The sequence below is a fragment of the Rhamphochromis longiceps genome, linkage group LG19 (genome assembly GCF_057381845.1).
Source record: "Rhamphochromis longiceps isolate RC_006_pf linkage group LG19, R_longiceps_female_GT1.1, whole genome shotgun sequence".
In the NCBI taxonomy this organism is placed as follows: Eukaryota; Metazoa; Chordata; class Actinopteri; order Cichliformes; family Cichlidae; genus Rhamphochromis; species Rhamphochromis longiceps.
In genome coordinates, this window is record NC_140575.1 from 25,420,862 (window position 1) to 25,445,401 (window position 24,540).

Consider the following 24,540-nt stretch of genomic DNA (forward strand, 5'->3'; position numbering starts at 1 on the left):
TACAGTGACTTTGGTTTGATTTGGCATCCAAATCTGTACAATGAATACATGTTTGAATACACTTATCTGGACGTAGGCTGGCATTTTTCATTTCACTTTGGATACCGTTTGGAATTTCGTTGCAGTGCCTACATGTTTGCTCATGAGGTATCAGGTTACCCTTCTGTGGGAATATTTTGCTAAATAAAACACATCTGTATGACCTAATCCCACAATGAGTGACCAAGTTTGTAGAGCATATTCTGCATAATTGAAGCTTCTCTTTTTTTTACATGACACAACACCTTCTGAGTTAGTCTTAACAAGGCTACTTACTTTAATGATGGATTTTGCACGTGTGCTGCAGGATACTTCATTCATTCCATTACGGACAACTTCAAAATCTGATAGTGTATCATGGGTGTTTGCAGACTTTTTCTGTGATGGCATATGAACAGTGATTCCTGAGAAAAAATGCTTTTCATGTGTCACTTTCAGTTTTCTGATGTTCTCCTGCTGGTTGAGGGGCTTGGTTGAGTTCCCTTTCAGTGAGTTCTTTTGTGGGTATTCAGATGAGAAGCTTGTCTGCATGCTTTTCCACATATAGGACAATGACATGGCTTCCTGCTTGCGTGCACTATCTCATGCCTTTGTAATTTAGAGGCACTCGGAAAACACTTAAAACAGTGGAAGCAGTTGTGCTGTACACCACCTGGGTTTTGTGTTGATTTAGGACTTTATTTATTTTTCACAGTCACTCTGGAAACCTTTCTCACAGGTTCACCTTATTAATATTACACATCTGTGTTAACATTTGTGTCATTCTCTGTCTTTAGGCTTTAAACGTATCACAGCAGTGTTCTGTGAGCTGGGAAATCTGCCCCCACCTTTGTATTTAAACTCGCTAACTTGCCAGTGTGGTCAGTTGATATCACGCGATTGCCATGTGTGGTATTTAGACCACATATGAGTGCGGCAGTGGAACCTCAAGTGGCTTTTCTGATGAAATCTCTTTCCACATATCTCACAGCCAAAGGGCCTGTATGAATTATCTGAAGCTTGAATGTAGAAGGAAAACATTTTCTACAAATTCAGCACTGATGTAGAGCATTAATTCGCTGCTTGCTGGTAGCACGGCAGGTTTCCCTCTGCTCCTTTCCCCTGATGTGATTAAGGCAACATCCTGAGGGAGAGAGCCATTGTAATCGCTGCAAAACTCACTGCACCCTTCTGGTTTCACAGTCATAATCTGGGAAATTGAGTCTGCATTACTGGGTTCAATTAAATGTTTTATTGTTTCTGAATTGGGTATTTTCACAGCATTGCTGTTTCGCACAGGGGGAAGACTTTCTAATTCTTTTTGACTCCTATGAATTTTGTGATGGCGTATCGAATTAACTTCCAGCTGAAATGATCTTCTACAGATCCCACAGCAGAATCGTTTCAAGCCTTCGTGTTTTATGTACTGCTGCTCTTGTTGATATAAATTATTATTAGGTTATAGTTTTAATAATAAGTTATAAAGGCTTATAAAGAAGGATTTCTTTCAAGTATAAATAAGAAAATGTCTGTAATTTGGATAGTGAGCAGAAGGTTTGAGACATTTATGACATTGGGACATTGGTGTTTCAAAGTTATTTTGCAGTCCCAAGTGCATTCTCATATTTGCCATTGCAGGAAAGATCTGAGTTGACTCACTGCCTCTTTCTAACTGTTTTGGTCTGTTATGAGTGTGTAAGTGAATCCAAAGGTTATTAAATAATAAGCAGTCATTATGGGTAGTGCTTGCAGATGTCCACATTTGGACAATCAGCTTGCTCCCACAGTACTCGACCCACAACATTAGAAATGTTTCCCTGAGTCACTGGGCATGAGGCATATTTTTCGGACAGCCGGAGGAGGCCCCATATATGACTGCTAATGCCAGAGTCTTGTCACAGTCAGGCCTGTGTAAAAGCCCTCTCCAGACTTTACAGATGAAGGGGTGTCTGATTGGATGAGATGATGTTGCTTCAGTGTGTATGGCAATGAAAAAGCTTTTGAACATACAGGACACACCAATGCATTGGTCTCACTGTACCTAAAGATTAAAATAGAGAATGATGAATAAACTCAAACTAGATCAGTCAATCAATACATGTGGCAAACTCAAACTAAAAAGAATCAAAATTACAAATAACTGGAACACTGTTTTACATGTGACATGACTAATGCGTGACACTTTCCTGTGTGTATGAAATTGAAAATATACCAACAACGTCAAATTTCGCAAAAGACGCCAACAGCAGGGACATGTACACAAACTAACAACTGAGCTGTGTAAAAGCGTAAATCAACAGTACTCCATATAGACGTCTGAAGCCCCAAAGACAAAAGCATTTACTTATTTATTTTTTAGCGTCTTAGCCTTCCTGCTAAAGATCTGAAAAGCGCAAGGACGCATGTTCACTCCTTAAAACATACCGTAGGAAACAAAGATTTTTCGTTCCTATCAGTCAGTCCGAAGATTGCGAGGACAACTCGTGGCTTGAGTGTTGTCAATAATAATAATAATAATAATAATAATAATAATAATAATAATAATAATAATAATAATAATTTATTCTTTCTGGTTGTTCGGTACGTCTCAGCTGCTTTATTTTATTTGGCCATGGCTAAAGTTTGTTTAGTTATTAATAATTTTTCAGCCTAATTATGGCCTCCCTTACTTGAACTGGAATCTCTCTGGGTCCCATATTTAAAATTACAGTGGTAATTATGAAATACAAAGTCAATATTTCTGCTTTATTTATATTATAACTGCTTGATTTACCATGGAATAACAAGAGAACAGGCCTTGCCTAGCCATGAAACTGCTTGTCAGTTAATTGTCCAATTATTTCTGAGCCACTAAAATCAATTTCTTAAATTCCTAAATAGTTAATATAATCTTTGCAAACAAACAAATATTGAATTAAAGCTGGAATCCTGTGCTTCAGTGACATATTCTTCCATTTAAAATCTACTGTGGTGGTGTACAACTATGAAAACAGTGTCTCAAACAAATTATGGATCTAACATTCATCTTCAGTCTTCTAGTATTTTGTTTATCTAACAAAGAACTGATAAATATGACATATTTAAGACACGAATGAATATAATCAACAGGCATAGCCTTACTGACAGGCGTAACTAGATTGTTATTAACTGCATCCTGTTCAGGGGTTCTAGTGTTACAGCTTTGGTATATTGTTTGATATTTTCAGGCTGGCTCATTATTACAATGACCAGAGTGAACCAGTTGTAAGCACATTACTTTCACAAGTGCTTTTTCTGCTATTGTATATTGAAATACCTGTCGACTGGGCATGAGCGTAAATAAATTAGTCAATGAAAACACAAAAGTATGGAAAGAGCGATACTCCATTCCGTACTGTTTAGATATGGATTCAGCATTTCAGTACCTTCATATGATGTGAATGTGGGGGGAAAGAAAGAAATATTTCAGTGATCTTGCAAATAAGATGTAAATGTAAACAAATTCTGTCTGTATTCCTGCTTGGCTAAATTCACACATGATTTCACTGAGGATATAATAGGAAAAGAGTGAAACTGGTTGCTCTTACTCGTTTAAATTGCAGTTTGTACGCTGACCACATGAGGGCAGCAAACACCACTTAATAACAAGTCTCAGCTTCCCAGTTCAGGAGCATGAGGAAAGTTTCATGAAGTCAGAGCTGTGACCATAAAGACATCCTTTCACAATGCGTCAGGGGACGAAAACAATGCATTACAAAAGGAAAAGGATTCAAACATGAAAACAAACAAAACCACAGTCACTGAGGCAAGCAGACCACAATACGAGGAGGCGTCTCATGCAGAGAGGCCGCTCCCGAGCTGGGCTCTGTAGCCCACTGCTATGGGGAAAGAGAGTCAAACACATCAGCGGGGTTTGCCTAGAGGAAGAAACACACAGTTAAAGTCCATGTGCAAGGCCACAATGACAAGGGCCCGAGGCTGGTACACTGCGCACAAAGGACAATATTAGCCACAACAGCCAGTTTGTTGGTAGAGTGGTTGCAGGTCAGCTTGGTAGAAAATGTACATTTGACAAAACACTCTTGAAAAATAAATGTCACCCTGTCTGTATTCATTTTGTGAGGCACCACAGTGGTAAGGACACAAAGAAGTGCGTCTGCCATAGGCCATCGCATTGGCTTGTGATGATATACTTGCCGCTTCGTCTGTGTCTCTGTGAGAACATTCCCACTGAAAGACGAAATGTAATGCTTGGCGCGTGATTGACAAGTTGTAGTCGTGCAAAGAATTTCAGTGGCTCTGCTCCTCTGTATTTACTGAGAAGCTGACTCTTGAATTTTAACAGTTTGTTTCATGGGAATTCCTTGTACTGTCGCTGTTTCACAATCAAAAAGAGGATTCAAAGCACAATAAAATTACATTTCTCAATATCCTTTGTAAAGCAATAAACAGAAAACTGCTGAGCATGCAAGTTTGTTTAGCACAGATTTGGTAGCATGTTGCTTGGAATTCACATATTTAAAAAAAAAAAGGAAAATGACATAGGAAAGACTTCTTTGGCTCTGTTTTATTCAGATTTGTATATTTAAAGATTTATGGACAACATTAAAATACAGCGAAAGATTTGTGGATGACATTTACAGCTATTTACTTGACTCACAAAAATCAGCGTACAAAAAAAAAACAACAACACTGATACACATTTGACAGGTAAAAAAATTCCCTGACGTTGGGCCCTTTAAAAACCAGGTGAAAGTTAAACGCTCTGTATTTATGGGGGATTGGCTCGCTCTCATGAATAATTGCTTGTTTGTGTTTTTTCAACCTTCAATAAAATTCTTCAGGCTCTATTGGCCCCCTCTGTTGTTCAATTTTTGATAACAACAATCAAAACAGCGCCGTGATGGGTTGGGTGAAGATCGATAAGCCCACTCAACTCCACCGCCATCACATGTGCGATGAAGAGAATAGCTGGAGTGAAGATGTATTCCAACTCAAATTATCAATACAGTTCATGATCTTTGAGAAAAGAAAAGCTCCAGGAGCAATGGTTAATGGTGTTATTTTCTTTGCGCATTGTCACACTGTGTCCACTGACAACCCCCTGCACCCCATATACACACACTTTTACATTCACAGGACACACACATGCCCTGCAGCTGTGTGTGGTAGCGTCTTTCTCCTATTAACCAGGCAGCCTTAGAATCAATAGAAAACATAAAGAGGCCTAATCTTTTCAGGTGCTTGGTGCTGATTGCCTATTACACAATAATAACACACCTTGAATCTCACAGAGCACGAGAGACAGAGAAAAACTCTCACCTCATTCTAATGCACTTAAAACAGCCACAAGCCAGTCGCACAGTAAATCTATAGGTTTGCAGTGGAGCAGATGGTTTCAGCTGTGGCCTTTATGAGGGCTGTTAGCTAGTGTGCTTAAAGAAATTCTACCAGAAGCAATGACATATCAGAGGATACAGTTTATCGCTACATGGAATGAGACACTACCAGTGTCTCCTTTTGCAAACTCCAGTCTCTTGTTGTTTGGCACGCAGCTTTAGGTTGTGGAAGTTCCATACGCTTTGTCTCAGAGGTAGAATAACAGCTGTTGCAGTCTATGTCTCCAGTGGAGGACAAAGGGGATTACCGGCCTTCATTCTGGTGTCTGAAGTGGACTAAAAACATCCTCAAAACCACACACTGTTAAAACCACTTGCAGGCGCATACGGCTTTGCTTTTCAACAACGAGCTGTAAAACAAAAAAAACAGTCAAACATTAATGAGCAGTTACGCCGTTTTTCTTTTTCCACATTCACTGATGTCATGTTGTAAGTCATTAGGTGTTAGTCTGTCAGTGTCTTCCTCCAGAAAAGCTCCACTAAATTCCAGAGCTGTGTATGGCTTCAGTCTGGCTGTTGACTCTGGCTGAGATTCTATAAACTGAGCCAGCAGGACAGGTGGAAGATCTGGGAGTCAGGCAAGTCCAGGACTGGAACCAGTGCTATGGATGGACTGGACTCTGCTACTGAGCTTCTTAAAGTTTCCTCAAGTCCTGAAAAGTAGATTTGGGGAGGTGGGTAAAAGGGTGAGGACAAGAAAAGCATTAGTTTCATTAAAACTTTCGCAGGAGTTGAACATTATGTTCTCATGTAGATGCCCCACTGGGGGTGTCCCAGGACAGAGGCTACATTTACCCTTCGACCAGGGAACACGGCCCATTTACAAATTATTGGCATTCTTAAATACTTGGCAGATTGCAGCTGCCCACCCCCACTTCATTCACCTTCCTGCAGTGCAAGCATATGGTCAAGCAAGGACTGATCTCTAGGCTACCCCTCCCAAATTTTGAGACACATATGACCAAACACATACACAGACACATGCGGCCTACAGGGGGCTAAAGGGGTCTCAATTTGCCCTTTTGGACAATTGAGCAGCTTGTTGGGGGTATCTAGTGGACTGCATCCTTTACTCTTGTTGAGTGGGGATATTAGGAAACTGTGTTGGGGCTGTCACTCAGCTTCGCTGGAGCTGAGACATGTTGTTAGAGCATGTGTATGTGTGTGTGCGCGTGCGTTTGTGTGTGGCTACAGATGAACAGTGGACATGTGAGAATTCTTTGAGTGTCTCAGAGGCTGTTCTTGATGACAGCCTGTCTATGTAGCAGTAGCCAGCTGGGATTTTGGTCCTTCCCTCATCTGCTCTGTGCACTAATTGATCACAAGTGTTCCTGTCTCATGGTTGACTGTCCTGCCTTATTTCTTCTAATTTAGCAGCACGTCGGATGAGTCTTGGGTGTGGTCACTACAATCCAGCAAGGTCGTAGAATTAAACATCTGGGAACCATGCTGTCGTAAGTGTAGCATCACAGACCTTACTTATGTTACATTAGCAATTATATTTGGCAAAAATAAAAAAATTTTTAAAATTTACCTTCAATCAGAGTGGTCAAAAACAAACTAGTGCTCTTTTAATAATATCTACTAGTACTATATAGTACTCTGTGACATCTGTATGAACTTCTAAAAAGAGAAATCAGGACACAGAGGTTACAATAGTTCTGCACTATTTAATAATCCCCATTCTCTTTCATTTGAAACACACACAGCATGTCAGACATCCTTACAAAGAGCCCACACACCCTAATTAGCTAATATGCACTACAGCTTAAAATGCCCCCACTGAACATAGGCCTTTTGTGTGGGGGGGCATTAAAAGCCTAAATATGTGTTATCAGAGCATGTGGCACACCCTGGGAAGCGGGATCCTCTAGAGATGGCAAGCTGACAACTGAATGAGCTATGGCGATCACAGACAGGGGATGGTTTTATTAAGAGAAGAAACATACCCTTCATCACACCTTGTGCGCTAAGCCTGTTTTATGTCAGGATGTTTTAATCTTTGTACCAATGGATAGGAAATAATTGTGCTCTCTCTTTGAGAGTCACTTTCAGTGTCTGTGTGCACAGACATGCATGGATGGAAGGCAGGAGGGGGGTGAAGGTGACATGAATGACCACGCAATTTTTTGTGGGGATTTTTTTTTTTGGTCTTTTTAGATAAAAAGTGAGCAAAGAGAGAGTGCCTCTTTCCTCCTGTCCCTATAAAAGCTTCTGTAAAATTCACGCAAAGTCCGATGAGTACTTCCCATCATATACCCAATCCCCTTCCCCTGGTCTCTTAGCCCCCCGCCCCCCTTTTGGGGGCTACATGGGGAGCCTCATTGTGAGGCTCGGTGGACAGAAGCTGTAAGATTCAAAAAGCCATCAAATTAGCATAAGATGAGACTAAACCATCTACCCAAGAGGACCAGTCATTATTCTGCTTCACGGCAAACACACAGGGAGCTGAAAAGGCTGTTTTCAAAACCAAAACATTACTAATGCCCACAACACCCTTTTATGCTAAACATTAACAGCCATTTTGTTTGAAGCGATTAATACATAAATATTGTAAGCCTAAGTGAATAGAAGGAGGGGTGTCAGTGAAGGCTGTGGTGGGGAGGAAAGAAAAGGGGTCTTCCTGTGTGGAATGGATAATGCCTGCTGGGGTTGTGGGGCTTTTAAGCCGTGGCTAAGGCCCAGAGCCAGTGGTTTTTAGCTGTGCTACACTGACTTCCAAACTGGTCAAATTAACCGGTAAACGAGGTGGTAATTAGCAAGTGTTGGCTCATGAAAATTGTTTATTTAGTCCGAAGAGAATAAAGAGAGAAGCCGAGGAACCGGAGGAGCACAAGGCTTGCACACCTCTCTTTAGCAATCTTTCTATGCTAACGCCAAACCACATGACTTCTTGTAATGTGAAAGTTTTCTTGTAAAAATGAACCCACAGAGAATTACCGCGCCCAGCTGTAGCTCTTGTCAGTTCTGCTGAGGCTTACATTGTTAAATTACCTACATTTTATTTTATTCAATTTCTGTTACTCATTATGCAAAATAACGGATTTGTTTCTAATTATATATTTTTTTCTTTTGTTGTAAAATAAGACTATTTAGGTCCATCAAAAAAAAAGATTTATTTTCTTGAGTTGTGAGGTTCTATCTTTGAAGGAACCTTTCTATCGTAAGTAACAAGTTGAGACAAGATGTTTAAAGGTTTCATTCGAACCATATGTCATGTCTATCAACTGTGAATCCTAACGCAACCAAAGAAAGGAGGGGGTGTGCAGTCACATTTTGCTCCAGTGGTGTCTGTCTGCCCGCTGTCAGCGGCAGTTGCAGCACTGTGACTGCTTGCGCCAGAGGTGTTACTTTTCCTCCTTTGACTTTTTGGATTCATCACCCAATGAGCACAGGCTGTGACCCATAAAAAAGCCCACGGGTAAGCTTCCAGGGCTTAGTTGTGCATGTGCTGTACGGGAGCAAATTCTACCTCAATGATGAGTCAGTAAATGGTTTGAGGAAAGCAGTGTGTGCGGTCCATAATCAAAGAAACAAACATGTCAAGGGTAAATATCTAGGTTGAGCTTGCTCCAGTTCACAAATGACCCGGTAACACGGCTAACAGTTTCTATTAAAACAACAAAATCTGGAAAAACAAGCTTTTCCTTTTGTTGTGGATGACACAAGAAACAAATGGAAAGAGTTGTATATCATGAAACAATGTTCAGTAGCAATTATATAATTAGGTAAAAAAACAAACAGCTTTGCTTGGCTGGCACACATATATCAAGACGTATTCTCAACAGAGCAACCTTTTTCTCATTCATTTCTGGTAACTGTAATTTCACATCCTCAAAGTGATGAGTTATGTCAAAGCTAAAAGTGACAGTAAGATGGCTGGTTTGGCACAAACTCAAAAATGTTAATTAACTGCTTCAGAGATGACTTGACAACTGAGCCTATGTGATCGATGTGCTCATCGCCCTTTTTCCCTCTGAGAGAACATCTCTCAGGATAAAACAAATACCGCTCCACGTTTGTCTTGACAAGAACCTAGAATCCTGGGACGACAATATGGCGGCGTATGAAAGTGTAATGATGACAAAAGACTGCCAGCTGCTTGGGTTACTGTACACAGTGCAGACACAACAAATGAGTTATAATAATTAAACACAGGAAGGAGTTGAGATCCTCAGGAGAGACGGTTTCCTTCAATACTTTATGTTGACTTAACCAGTGTCAGCTCAAACTTTCTTTGAAACAAGAGCGCAGAGAGAGACAGCGAGTCACTTTGTTTTCATTAATACAGTGATGTGCAGCTTAACTCAGAAGAGCAGTATATCTCACACGTGTTCCTTCTAACAAAGCAGCCTATTTAGGATAAATCCTCTTAATGGGCGCACATATTGGATCACTTTAAATGCACGTATGTGTGTGTGTGTAATGTTACAAGTGAAGCCCGTGACATACCTTTAACAATCTGCTGTGCCAGTGAGTGGCTGCACTTGAAGAACACCCTAGCACACTGTGGCACCAGCTTAGCATCCATCTTCTTTGTGGCTTTCCTGAATGCAGTGCCAACTTCTTCTGTTACATGCTTTACATCAGTGGCCTCCAAGTTATCACCATGGACAGCCAGGGAAAGTGAAAGCGAAGCACTATGGCTGTCAGCAGACAGTAGAGTGTAACACTCTATAGATCCACAGGCTATCTTTGTAGTCACGTGACAGGAAGTCCTTTGGGTGGGATCGTCACGAACTGCAGTTGCATGAAGCTCAACGGCTGCACCCTTGGGCAAGGCAGGTACCACAACGACCAATAACGGCACACGTCTGATCGCAGAGTCCCACAACAAGTCCTGCAATGTAGACAGATGGTACTGAAATGAATTGGGTGGCAAATTATATACTATGTTGTGTTACGCACTACAATCAAATGTATGGCCCTCCTGCTGAGTTTCACGCTGCGTCTTTGGAACAAAAACACTACTCCATCAGCATTATCCCAAATGCTACCACACGGCAGTAGGACAGGCTTTTTACTTGAAAGACTGACAGACTATCAATTAATGTGAGACTGGGAGGTGACCCTTGGTAATGATAGTGTACAAACAATTCAGAAAGAATCCATCGTGCTTGCAGCCACCATGAATAAAACACATAAATGCATTCATTTGAGCTTCATGCACTGACATGGCAGGTCCTATCAAAATGACTTCTCACCTTTCTAGGAAGATCATCCACAACATGTGACGGCAGTTTCACCGCACGCATTTAGAGAGAAATGGCCTCCAATTTAACTGCAGGGCCAAAATTTCTCCTTTTTTTCCCCTCCTCTGGACTGAGGGCCATTAGCACTAACAAAATGTCTTGGAGCAGTGCTACAATGTGGCCCTCTAATAATACTTGGCTGTGGCTTCATCTGCTAATGGGAGAGAAATGAGTGTTTTATATAACCGTCATTTCAGTCAGAGTCGATAGGGCAAAAACACTTAACCCCCCCCCCCTTTCAATTTGCTGGATCAATTTTCATCCACTTACACCCCACTTCGTAAGTGCAGAATAATAACAGGTTACTTACATTTTATTTTGATATTCACTCACAAAAAGAAGAAATCATTGACAAGCCACATGGCGGCCTCTTTGTCCCTTCAGCAGACAAACCTGTCATGACCCAAACCGCCACATTCACTGAAGTAGCACTTACCTTCAGATTAAACTTCAGCAAATGCTTAATTGTGTATCAACAGCTAACCTCTTGACTTGGAGAGTTAGAAAAAGAAGAAAAAAAACATGAAAAATGCAGGTGTCCACAATGAGTGTGTGTAAAGAGGTTAGGTTAAGATTTCGCTACTCTTTACTGATTTTGAAGAGCGCTAGCTTGCAGTGATCAACAATAACAATCTCAGAAGGAGAAGCAGAACAATTACCATGTGATCTCAAGCCTCTTAGCATGTCAGACAAAGTGACACCACACATACGTGTCCTATGCTTTGATAAATGTTATATTAGCACTTCTGGCTCAGGCTAGGTATTTTCCTAGAGGGAACTGGTTCTCCACTTGTCAATAGTGATTGAACAGAGGACTGAGAGCTGAAACTGAAGAGAAGAATGACAGGACAGAGGGGTCTTGCTCAGCCAGGCTTAAAGGCCACCCTGCAGGGCCTTGAATGCTAAGATGCTATACCCCACCGACTGTCTACAAGGGACTTCAGCGCAGTGCTCTAGCCTCTGGCAGGACATTATTGTCGCAGCAGAGTTGCTGACTTTCTGTTAGAGCTGTCTGTTAATGTTACATCTACTTCATTTTGCCTTTTTGTAATCGATGTACCACAATGTTAGAATTCATGGGATGTTTATTCAGCGGTTCTGTAAATGTGTTTAAATCGCAAAATTGTGTATGTTTCTGCATTTGTGTGTATGATCTGTGGATGCGGATCATGCTTCTCTTGCAGTGGACTGAGAGGGGAAGAACTCACGTCTACCTGAGGAGAGGTTATTAATGACATTAAACTAATAAAAAATCTAATTTGATATATGGTGGAGCTGAGTGCTGGAGAGGCAAGTGGGGCAGGCTGACAGGTGGCTGCGTGTAGATGGTTCAATTCTGCTATACGCAAGCCACTTAGCACGCTCATTACTTCATGCCAATTCATTTCCAGGGCAGGCAAACACTCCCCCTGTGCTCTCTCTGTAGGCAGCAGGTAAAAGCATATAGTCTGACTCTGCTGCGCTCAGCTCTCCACACTGATGGGGTGTGACCTGCTTCTCCTTATGTTTGTTTTCTTTCTCCCCACTTTCCTCCCTCTAACTCACGTCCATGTGCCTGGAGCGTGTGCAGGGTTGAAGGGCCAAGAGGCGTGAAAGCCGAACGGTAAACACGGTAATAAGGAAGTGGTGTAAAGGCGGGGAACAGCAGGGAGCTGATGGGACTTGCTCTGCTTAGCCAGTTCCCCTACATTTCCTGCCCAGCAGGATGCCTTCAGCATGTGGTTCTATGCCTCAGCACTTACTGTAGTGCTGTCAGTCTGCTATAATATCCCTTCCCATTCACTCCCTCATTCACTCTTCTTTTCTCAAGATTCCACTCTGAAGCTCATCAGACTGTTTTTGTAAATGAAACACACAGGGCCATGTCAGTGAGGCGAAAAGTGGAAGAATATGAGGGTATTTCAAAATCACAGCAGAGGCCACAGTTCCTTAAATCTCCCGTAGTAAGCATGTTTACTGTGGTGTACAAAAAAGAAACTTTGTACACTGCAAATTCAGCGTTTTATTTCCAAATTTCAAAACCAAACATTTCTTTAAGAACGTCTCGTCTTTTGCAAAATAACTCGACGTTTGTGCATGTGCAAATAAAGTTCCATTTAAACCTTAATAGACAAAAAAAGAGAAAAACAACAACAATTGAAAGCTGCCATGCTTTCAGAAGCTATTGCTGCTAAACAAAGGGATGTCTGTTTAACATTTATTGACTTATCACATCAACATCTCCCTGTTCATCAACCCTTCTGCACACACATGCACACAGACAAACAGGCTCTTTGTGGTTTAATGCACCGTAAATACAATTTCACACTTGTAGCGACTCCAGTATGCTCCCAATTAACCCTGCAAGCTTCTTCATCCACCTGATTAGAGAAATTATCAACGCACAACAACAACATGGCCCTTTAGCTTCACAAACACACTAGGCACTGGTGTTTCTTAATATTATAAAATTGCACTTCACAGGTCTGCTGGGCCTTTATATCTTTGCATATAAAAGAATAAGACCACATAATCCAACACATGTTTTTCTAACTATTTTTTAAGTGTAATATCTTAACAGTTTTTAACCTCACACAGCATGTTGTTATTATTTTTTTTGCTAGTGAGATGCATATATTTACATATCATCTGTATCCTTTTCCCCTAAAACTATTTTGAGCTTTGTTTTGAAAAGGCTTTATAAATTTGGTTTAATAAGTCACTAACTTATAGCTACTCATAATTTAAGCACTTGTCTTTGTTCTTTCGTGTGTTCCCTGTATTTCTTCTGCTGTGTGTTATAAATCTACAGCACAGAGAGCAAAGTGTAGGGGTCAAGGGAAGATGACATGTCAAAAGCTAGACCAAAGACAAAAGGTGATAGAGCACAGAGTTAGGCTAGTAACCCAGCACCCTGCTTATAGGTGAGGCACCCTGATCTGTCAAGTACTGTTGTTTAATTTGGAGTCAGTTGAAATTAAAATGTGGTCTCCTGGTAGCAATCCCAGGTCAGTTGAATGAATATTTTCATTGTTCTGACACATTGCTTGGAAGGAGACCAGATGGATGGAGTTGTACATCTTCAGTGACCTCTGATATGAACCTAGTCCGGTTGCCCCCCAAAGCATTGTCCTCAGTTAGCCCTGTTATTATGTGAATGACTCACTCAGTACTTCAAATTTCCACTACACTGTCAATGCTTTAAAATTCTATTCCAATGTGAGTTACAAGGACAAGCAGAACAACACTAACCTAATCACTATACTAGACTTATCTATATGACATGTTTATATTTTAGAATTCAGAAATTTCTAGTTTTATATATACACGACTGCAGGATTTAAATAATATTTGGAATTTTATATTCTGGTATACTACTAAATACTGTTAACTGACATGATGTTGACATTCTCTATCCACTCTTTAACAGTGTTCGCCACTCCACCAAGCCACATGTTGGAGGTGGGCTCCTGCATTTCTCCCTAAGGCCCTATTCCCATGGCTAGAGAGATTACTGTGGGAGGAGAAGGGCTGCCAAGGGAGACTGGAGCCCCTATTAGATGTATGGAGCGGCGTTGTAAGCCTTGGCGGTAGAATGAAGGGAAGGATGGAGGGAGGTGGCAGGAAAGAGGGGTAAGGAGGGAGATAAGCTGCTCTGAGAGTTGAACGGAGCTCCAAAATGGTGTGTGGGGGCAAAGGATTAGGGAGGCTCTGAGGAAGACATCTGCTTCTGTGCCAAGCTCCACATTATCAAAGACACCAGCGTTTCCCACATCATCAACTTTTCATGAGTGCACTCACTGGTAAATATCAGTAGCAGCGGCTTGGGTCTCAAGGGGGCAAAGAGGGGCGAGAAATCTTGCCTTATTTCACAACTATAAACCACAATTCTGAAAGGCCTCTCTGAAAAACTTGGATACCAAATCAAGTTTCTCTTCTTTTACTTATTCATTGATGCATGGATCCCACTGTCTTGTAATCCATTAAACATGTGTTCATCTTATGTGGGTGTAACATTTTATAAGTATGATCAATATTTCCTCTGCATCCATGATAAAACAGTCAGACATTGCTCTGGCATAAATTTTACAAATAAAAATCTCACTCCAGAGTGACTGACCTTCTCTCCTTCTGTGGCTCTCAGCATGCTCTCCCAGACGGCACGGATGATCTGGATGTCTTGGTGCCTTGTAGTGTAGCAATGGGCCTGGACAACATGAGCCAGAGTCAAGCTGCCAATCACAGCTTCCAGAACCTTCTTCATATGGCTGAAGGACAAGTGAGCCTGGGTGTAGGTGGCAGCTTTTACCAACTCCATTTTACAGGGTACCAAAGCAATTTGGCCAGAACAGAACACCACGTCATTGATCTGGAGAAGAAATATAAGGAAAAATGTTACAATGGTATGGTAAAAACCCAGACTAAGCATTAACAACCCACTATGTTAGCTGGGCATATTGAAGGCTGTGTGTGGACAGATATTATCAATAGGTGGAGTGATGCAGATAAATTTAAGCATACTGAGAAATCAGCAGGGTGCATGCTAGAATCTGATGGAACATTAGCCACAAAATGTGATATCCATGGATTAAAAAGAAAATAAATCTTAGTTTTCATTATGTTTCACGTAAGGGATTGGTTCAATAGATACAGTTGCATTTTTAGATGTTTTAATAATTGTAGCATATTATCTTTCTGTGAATTTAGTATCTTGATCTCACATATAAAAACTAAGAAGGAGCAGAGCATTTCTAGCACCAGCCACCTGACAGGAGTCACTGCTGAGCACCAGAAACAGTGGGGATATATGGTGTCAGAGTTTGCTTCAAATTAACTGATAACAATATCTATTTTATTAGCAAAATTGTAATAAAAGACAAACAAATTTAAAAATTTCTCCTGCTGCTTGGTAGGAGGAGCTAAAACTGCTCTTTTGAAGCTGAAGGTTGCCGATGCCTGCCATAGTCTAACCTAGCAATCCACTGGATCCATCTATCTTGCACAGTTAATCTGGGTCCAGGTAATGGAGGAGCAAACCAAGTAGAAATTCACTTTTCTCTGGTCCCTGCCTCCAGCTCCTCTGCTGAGATAATGTGGCGTTCTTAAGTCAGCCAAGAAACATAATCTCAGAATATCCAGCGTGTCCTTGATCCATCGTCTGAGTCTCCTCTTGATTGAACATGCCCAAAACACCTCACCTAAATGCTGTCCAGGTGGCATCCTAGATGCCAGAACCCCCTTCATATGGAAGAACAGTGATAGACACCCTTTTAAGGAAGCCTTTTTTTAACTATTAGCAGAGAGAATGAATGTAAAGTGACCAGTAAATTCCCTGCCTTAACATACAGACTCACTTCTCTTTTTCCAAAACGATACAGCAATTGCAGAAATTGAGATAAATCATCCATCTCCCCATTCACTTTGTGTCCAAGACAATTGAACTCCACAACTTGAGGTTCTTCCCAAAACTCAACAAGGCACTTTACCCTTTTCAGATGAGAACCATGTCCCTGTTAGTTCTCATTCAAACCACTTGGCAAACCCAGAGGTCACTGCTCGATGAAACCTAAGGCAGTTAATGGGTTTAACTACATGTCCATAGGTGTGAATGAGAGTATAAATGGTTGTCTGTCTCTCTGTATTAGCTCTGTGAGAGAATGGTAATCTGCACATGGTGTACCCTGCATGGATGGATGGGTGGACGGATGAAATTATCATCAACATGATCGTGGCGATCGTGGCTCAAGAGTTGGGAGTTCGCCTTGTAATCGGAAGGTTGCCGGTTCGAGCCCCGGCTTGGACAGTCTTGGTCGTTGTGTCCTTGGGCAAGACACTTCACCCGTTGCCTACTGGTGGTGGTCAGAGGGCCCGGTGGCGCCAGTGTCCGGCAGCCTCGCCTCTGTCAGTGCGCCCCAGGGTGGCTGTGGCTACATTGTAGCTTGCCATCACCAGTGTGTGAATGTGTGTGTGAATGGGTGGATGACAGGTTGTGTAAAGCGCTTTGGGGTCCTTAGGGACTAGAAAAGCGCTATACAAATACAGGCCATTTACCATTTAACATGTATGGAGGAGGTCAGTAAAGAGGTACAACATCTGGAAAGCATCTAATTGGCAACAGCTTCTTTTTTAAGCATTTGTTTTTCTATCCACGCAAAGAACGTGGATAGAAAAACACAGAATGGAACAACATCAGTCATGGATTGACCTCCCCAGACCCCGAATCTAAACATTATCGAAGCAGTATGGGTTCATCCTAACAAGAATTCATGACTAGCGGAGCCCCAACGACTATAGAGGTCCCTGGGATGGATTTGAACCCACGATTGCTGTGAGGTGCTAGTGCTACCCACAACACAACTATGATTCATGATCTCAAAATCAAAATCCCAGCAGAGACAATGGAAACATAAAAATAAGCAGTGTTTAAGACGTGCAATCAGTCCAATTCAAAAAGTTGTTTTATTTCTCTAAAAAAGTACAATACTGAAAAAGGTGCTATAATCAGATTAACATTAATTATAAGCATGTTTGATTAGCAGTGAATTAATTAACAAGTTATGCCCCCCCATTTTCAGCATCTTATCACCAACTATTCTCATTTCACAGTTCTTAAACAAGCTGTTTTTTAGTGAGAGGTCTGCCAATATATCTCAGTGGCACCAGTGTTATTTATAAGCATAATTAACTTAATAAGCTCAATTTTCTTTTAATACCTCTGTTAGAAATAAGCTCCTTGCATAATGAAACCTGAAAAAAATCTATCTGTTTAATGCAGAGAGACGAATAGGGCTGAGGAGCGGCATTAAGGAGGTCAGGTCTTTAGAGACCTTGTAGCTCACCAGTGCTCGAGACTGGATGGCATTAGTGCTGGACACTGGCTGATGGTCAATGCAAATAAATGCCGATGATAAGATGAAAATAGCATTACTCTGAAGGATCCGGATCTCCAGGGAGTAGCAGCCCAAAACAAGGTATTCTACTAATTTGCAAAGACCTACTTGGGGGTCATGTATTTAACTGCAAGATTACCAGGGTAAGCATGAACTAAAAGTCATATTTAAAGGTCTTCTTTCACGCTTTCGGTGGCTGCTTTAGTGTGTTATGTTACTATCTTCCAAATGAAAACACTGGTGAACTGCTGGATTGGTGGCCGAGGCTTTTCCTCTGTTAGTTATCTACATCACATGTGCAGACGGTTGCCAGCTCACATGTTTTTGGGTAGCGAGACATGTTTTTACGGTTGGTCTCATGCTCTCACACCGCCCAAACACATCTCAAATGAAGTCTCACAGGTCAATTTGATCAAACCCACAGACAAAGAAGCTTTTAGTTTGGGGTTTTAAAGAATAATCTGTGTTACTATTATGTTGAGGAACTGTTGAAGAACGAGCAGTTGCATTGCAGCCATCTGCAGCACAGGAGAGAGGTTTTTTTTACGATGAAGCATGTAAATCAGCTAGTGTAGTACAGTAGACAGCCCTAATGAAAAACGAACCTGTAATTTGTCTACGAAGGGCTCTTTGAGATTGGACAACCCCTAAAGTTCTTCTCCTCCACACTCACTGCAATTCAAACTAAACTTTTTCTTGTAGGATTCACTTCTAATTGGTCCGCACAGATGGCACTTTATTTAATCTTGAAAACCTGAAGCAGGCCGTGTACCATTTAGAAATTCCATTTAAAACACTAAAAGGACAACATGCTACATAGCCATTTAGAGGTCAGACGCAATCATGGCTATTTCCATAATCAAATGTGCCTTCCATGAATCACAACTCCTGGCCTCACTTTTCAGCTCTGATGAATCTTTTGCTTCCATCTCTGCTGCTGCAAATTACTGGAACAGTGACAAGAGATGGAGAGAAGACAAATGCAAGCAATGTGAGCGAGTGAGGGGGCAAAGAGAGGGGAGATAAGGCCTCCAGTGCTTTCAAGCATTTGGATCAATCACCGGATCACTTACCTGCTACAATGATCTACCCAAGAGCCAGCGTTACTGTGACTGGCTAACATAAAAGCCAGATTCCCACACATCAACAACAAATTGTCATTGGCGTTCCATTTATGAGCCATCAAATGCCATCATATCCACTCCAACAAAGAAGAGCTCCATCAGGTTGGATGGGTGGCCAGAATCTTTTAACAAGCTCATCCCCTATGAAAAGACCTCACTTCTTTCTAAATTCATAAAGGCCAGCTACAATTTGTCAATTTGAATATCAAAAGGGTCTAGCATGGGGTCCCTTGGCTGTTAAAGGTAGACTCCCATAGCTGCTCCCTAGCAGGTGTGTGATGATCAATTATTAAGGATCCCACTCTGGTTACTCTTAGTGGGAGGTGAAACTGGGGATCTGGGGGGTTTGTGGTGGTGGGGGAACATATTTCTGTGTTGAACCTGGATGGGAGAGAGACAGCAGAGAAGGGAGAGCGAATACTATTTACATAAAATTAACAGTTCAAAAGAATGAGTTCACACACCAATCAAACTTGTTAATTGACTGTCAATGGTGTGTCCCTGAATATACAACACAACTACATTATTCATCTTAGGCCTTGACAGGAAGACAGTCCAATTTGCATGGGTGTTCTAAACGTGATCAACAACCACAAAGCCACATGCATTTTTAATAGGCCAGAGATGGGATCCTTTAATATTCATAAGGGTCAAACAATTGCATATGACATTAAACTTTCTATAACAAGGTAAGTATTTTTCAAATGCTAGCCTTAGTGATCTAAATGGCCCGCAGAGAAAAGGGAGAAAGTGCTATCTTCCAGTCTTCACAGTGAATCAATGCTATATGTCCACGTTGGTTCATTTTATTTAAATATCAAATAATATTAGCTATGTATTGCCAAAATAAGGTTGACTGAAAGTTGATTTAATATTAGTCAGTTGGTTCCGAGCTGGTTTTATTTATTTCTTCATTTACCAATGTTTGAGAATAACACGCATCATTAGTTTAAACAACCATGTTGAGACATTTTTCATTATGTAACAATAACTGAGATTTACACAGCTATAATAACAAAACATCAAACTTAAAAAAACCCTTCTTGAACGATCCGTGCTTCCAATTTACCGAACAACTGAGAAGATAAAACATTTTCCAACTAATTTGTGTTTTTGTGCTGTACTTTACTGACCTTTATTCCACGGTAAAAACAATGTGATTCTTCTAATGAACCCAATGACACATCCAAAGGTCACCAAATTCAAAGACATTTTTTCCCTCTCTGAGAGGCGCAGACAGTAGAACGTATGTAAATGTACTCAGGAAGCGCCTGGCTGTGTCCACTCCCAGTCCTTAACAGTGTCTCGTTTCAGACTGGTGTGTCTGAGGTGTTTCTAATTGCAGTTTGTGTCAAAGGGTTTCCAGAGATGACCAGACAGTGCTAGACTATATTCACATCGGTGTCGAAGCCCTCTGGGCCCCCATCCCGTTGAAGACATCTCCAAGTGTCATTAGCAGAGCCTTGGAATGGTATAGATGAACTAGGCAGGCCTGGATAAAATGACCTGGTATTGATGAACAGTCAGGCTTTTCTGCCTGGTTCCAAGGACAGAGAGGTGGAAAACTGCTCCACCACTCCTATCAGATATGCTAATGGTCACATTTCTCCCCATTGAGACCTCATGCATAATTTAACTAGGAAAATGATAATACAAAATGTGTAAAATAGGTTAGATTAATATGGTGTAACTTTTCCTTTATCCAAGGACATATAACAAAGCTAATGGGGCAATGGCAGTACTATATCAGCTACACTGTCAGTAATTAAATGCAAAATGTAACTAATATTTGGGAAATTTAATTTGTTAAAATGCTGTTGCATGTTTTTTATATAGTGAAGACTAACCACGGAGTAAGAGTAAGTAAAAGGCAACTTGTTCATTGTTGAAGCGTTACATTGCACAGGACTTATGACGATTTTTGAAAGCTGGAAAATGGAACAGAATAAAATGGTAAAATTGTATGATGTGTAAGAAGCACTAGACCACATGTAAACCCACAATACTGCGATTAAATGTTATTTGAAACCCTAAATTGATGTATAAGTTATAAAAAACACTTTTATTGGAAAATTCTTTGGTTTACTTTTAATCCCATATGGAGCATTTTTAATGTGACAAATTTTTCTTTGGTAATTTTCTTCTTTTCTTGAATACTTTAGGGTTGGCAAATAGCTCAAAATAGTTCAAAATCTGGGGATCAAAAACTGAGGTTGAAGTTTTGTTGAATGTATTTAAGTGCATATATTATTCCTGCTTGTTGGCGCAGATTTGATATGCAACAACCGTTTAATCCTTGTGTGGTGGATGGCAGTTTGTCAGGGATGTGTGCTGTGATTTCATCTCAAACTGGCTTCAAGTCAGTGGGGTTCTTTCAGCATTAGTGAATTCAAAGCAGATCACGTCTGGGAGTGGGAAATGATAAGAAATGGGCTCGTGTTGTGCCACGCCCTGAGGAAATCCTGCCTCTTCTGACACCTCATTTCGAAAATACAAACCTTTCAGGAGAACCACAACCTTTCTCCCTTCTCCCAAATCTTTCACCATGTTAGTCTTCTCATTTAAGGCTTCATGGGAAGGGGAAAAGATATTTGCCTTTTTTTTTTATTCCCTCCTCTTTTTTCCACTCTCTTTATTTTTGTCATCCTGTTTGTGTTCCAGTTTGAGCCTAACCCCTGTATGCTCAACTGTCAGACGACATCAGTGTTACTTAAACTGCGACATAAATAGCCATATAAATTGCACAAAGAAGAGGCATTTCTGAATGCGTGCTCTCAGGTCTAAAATGAAACATTTATTTTGAAAGCAATCCATAAACATATGTTGAAGACACAGTGACAATTTTAGCAAAATATGCAATATTACGCAAGTATAATGACCCAGTGTTGAAGCAATGTGTGGTCAGTCTGAGGGGCACTGGCTATTCCCCAGCCCCCCACCCTCACTAAGCTCATCTGTATTTTTATTTTCTGTCTGTTATGTCTGCCCTCGACATGCCTACTCCATACACAATGAACCTTGTGGAAGAGTAACACTGCCATGCCAGCTCTAGTCAACTTAATGCTGGTCAGGAGCTGCCAGTCAGTACTATAACCAAGGTCAGAGGAGCTTGACTGCTGGATGCCAAGGGACACACACTGGAACGTCAACAGGCATAAACAAAAGACAAAACAAAAAAAGTAAATGCATCTTTCCCCGTCATAAAAAATGTAAACTTAAAAAAATAAAATAAAATATGTGTTGTGTTGTGTTTTGCTGGACACATTTATTGCTGCTAAAATGATGTTAAATTTAAGAAATACGATCAAATAAACATAACAAATACTTCAAACTGATGTAATATAATTGTGTGCTGCTTCAGACTACTGTGCCACACCAGAGTTGGGTTGAAAATGAAGAGTGATGGAGGGGCATGGGTTTTCATTGCGTTAGGCAAAATGCCCTGCTGCCTTCAACTGTCCCGACCTCACATTTTTTGACAAATTGGTTGTGAGGCTTTTACGACTGATGCACATATCGCAGAAATCATTTCTGCCAAGCTTCCTCTATGACCTGCCCGTGGGACATGACAAGCCTCTCCATGCATCGCTCTATCAAGCCGAATCTTTCCAGGACAATGCAAATTATGACAAATTCCATCATCCTGCATTATGCGCTTTCCCGCTAATCTCCCTAATTCGAGAGAATCGGGGAGGGTCTCGCTGTTTCAGCTGAGGGGCATGTTGTCTGACTGAATGATGCTGAAACTACAACCCTCATCCCCCGTTCTTTCTCCCTCCCCAGCTGCGACCACCTCGTCTCTTCTGTCTTTTCATATTTTTCTTTTCCGTGAAGCAACATTTCTTAGTCTGGCTGGTAAGAGAAGCGTCAACTTAACCTGGCCACAGAAGAATTATGTCAAAATAAAATGCTATAGCCGTTAAAGTGTAACTGTCAGGAGTAGTGAAGTTAAACAAGTCTGTGTGTGAGTGTATATGAGGTATAACCAGCACAGGACCACGGTGTGAAATGTCTATTCTGCATGACACAGGCTGAATCAATCATTCTGTGTCGCAGCAAAATGAAGCTGCTAATCGAGCGAGAAAAGTCCATACACATACACACATCCTGTCTTGTCTATCCTCTAGAAAATTAATTTTTTGCAGTGGACACAATGTGTAGCTTAGTGTGGAAAAATAAACAACAAATTAAACATTTAAAATAAGAAGACTAGCTGACAGAAATATGATAGAGAAACTGCAGCGCAGAGCAAATGAAATGTATTCCTTCTTCATCTCAACAGATGGCAGTATGACTGCATTAAAAAGGCAGCTGGCACATCAGCCATGGCGCAGATACTGTATAAAGTCCAGTCAAAGCACGGACATTCTGACCAGACAGCATCAGAGTCTCCGTGGATTTTCGTTTCATTTCTTTCTTTCTTTTTTTTGACCAAGTTAAAATATTCACAGAAACAAGCCACAAATACAACTGGTGAATTGCAGGATCGTGGATTTAAAAAACAAAACAAAAAAAGAAACAATACGAGGAAAATATATTTTTAACATTCACTTGATTCCACTTTGTATTTTTTCATTTTATCAATGAAACGCCAACATAGCTGCAACGTGACATTAATAATATAAAGAGGAACAAATCAAAATCACAAAGATGAAAAAATATTTTAGTAAAAAAGGGCACAAGGATGGATAACGTCAAATAATAAACTATCATGTATTATTCCTACAGTATGAGTATTGTATAATAATATAACACTACAGGAAAATATAAAAAAGCATGGTTCGTAAAATGCACCAAATCCTAGGTGAAAAACCTAGAAGAAAATTAACAGCTGTGTGAGTGCATCAAATTTAGCTCAATGCATTTTGGCATGCAGAAGACATTGTGCAGTCTATATTATATTAAATGAACATCTCAAATTCATCATATATTACCGATACACACAGTGCCTGACATTCTCTTTCATAACATTTCTATAGGAAAAATTAGAAGAAAAAACACAATAAAAGTAAACATGCTGACACATGCCAAAAAGAGGAGGCAGTATATTATTCATCTGCAGTACTTTTACCTCAGCAAAGCATACTTTGATGACAATGGCATTTTGAAAAATGAATAATCCAGGTTTGGAGCTACTACTTACAAGAACTGCTCTATGTGAAATTTATGATAGAGTGAGGGTGTAAAATTAAAAAGATGCAATACTCATTTCTAAGCTAGTCACTTACAGCCATGTTTAATATGTTGAACTTGTGGAATAGCTGAAACACAGGCATAACAAATATAGAAATAGCGTATAATGGCAGCTGTATTAAACTCTTTCCAATATTGAATTCAATCATCAGTGAGAGTTAGATTCAATTAATGTTTCTGAGCTGACTGTTTGGCTTTAAAGACTTTGGGTAAGAATAAATTGTTGACAAGGCGGTGGGTTACAATTCCTAATGCTGTTACTTATTACTGTCTGCATGTCACCACACTAGCATGTATGCGTGTTGGTCACTGTATTGTTCTGTCTAGATTTGCCACACATGTAGATTTCACAAGAAAAGCGTCTTCCAGACCCTCCCAATCTGTGTGTTTGCATGTGCGAGTGTGTGTAGGCCCCGTCAGCTATGCCCTCTCGTCACTGCTGGGGGAAGAAACACACCCGGGCAGCTCTGAAAAGAGTGGCTAGTTACCATAGTAATGGGATGGTCATACGTCTCTCCTCTCTCAGACAGTGATGGAAGTGGACAGGACACGCTGCCATGCTTTTTATCTATGCATTTGGTATTCAGTTATTTCATTCCACAAATAAAAAGCTAAGCCATCCCACCTCTCCTTTTTCTGTATTCAAATAGATGGGTGAAATGCGAAGTAAATAGTTGGATATGGGGTAATAATTCACACATGGGAC

General features: G+C 40.7%; 1 protein-coding gene across 1 annotated transcript in view; it reads right to left on the reverse strand.

Moving 5' to 3' along the window:
• Window positions 1-4,546: 4,546 nt before the first annotated feature.
• Window positions 4,547-24,540, reverse strand: part of dph6 (diphthamine biosynthesis 6) — a 67,117-nt gene continuing 47,123 nt past the window's right edge. Inside the window, exons 13-15 of the mRNA XM_085392513.1 lie at window positions 14,748-14,996; window positions 9,849-10,236; window positions 4,547-6,049 (exon numbers count right to left, since the gene is read on the reverse strand). Coding sequence (XP_085248639.1) covers window positions 5,931-6,049; window positions 9,849-10,236; window positions 14,748-14,996 — 756 coding nt within the window. The 3' untranslated portion in view covers window positions 4,547-5,930. The remainder of the gene's footprint in view (window positions 6,050-9,848; window positions 10,237-14,747; window positions 14,997-24,540) is intronic.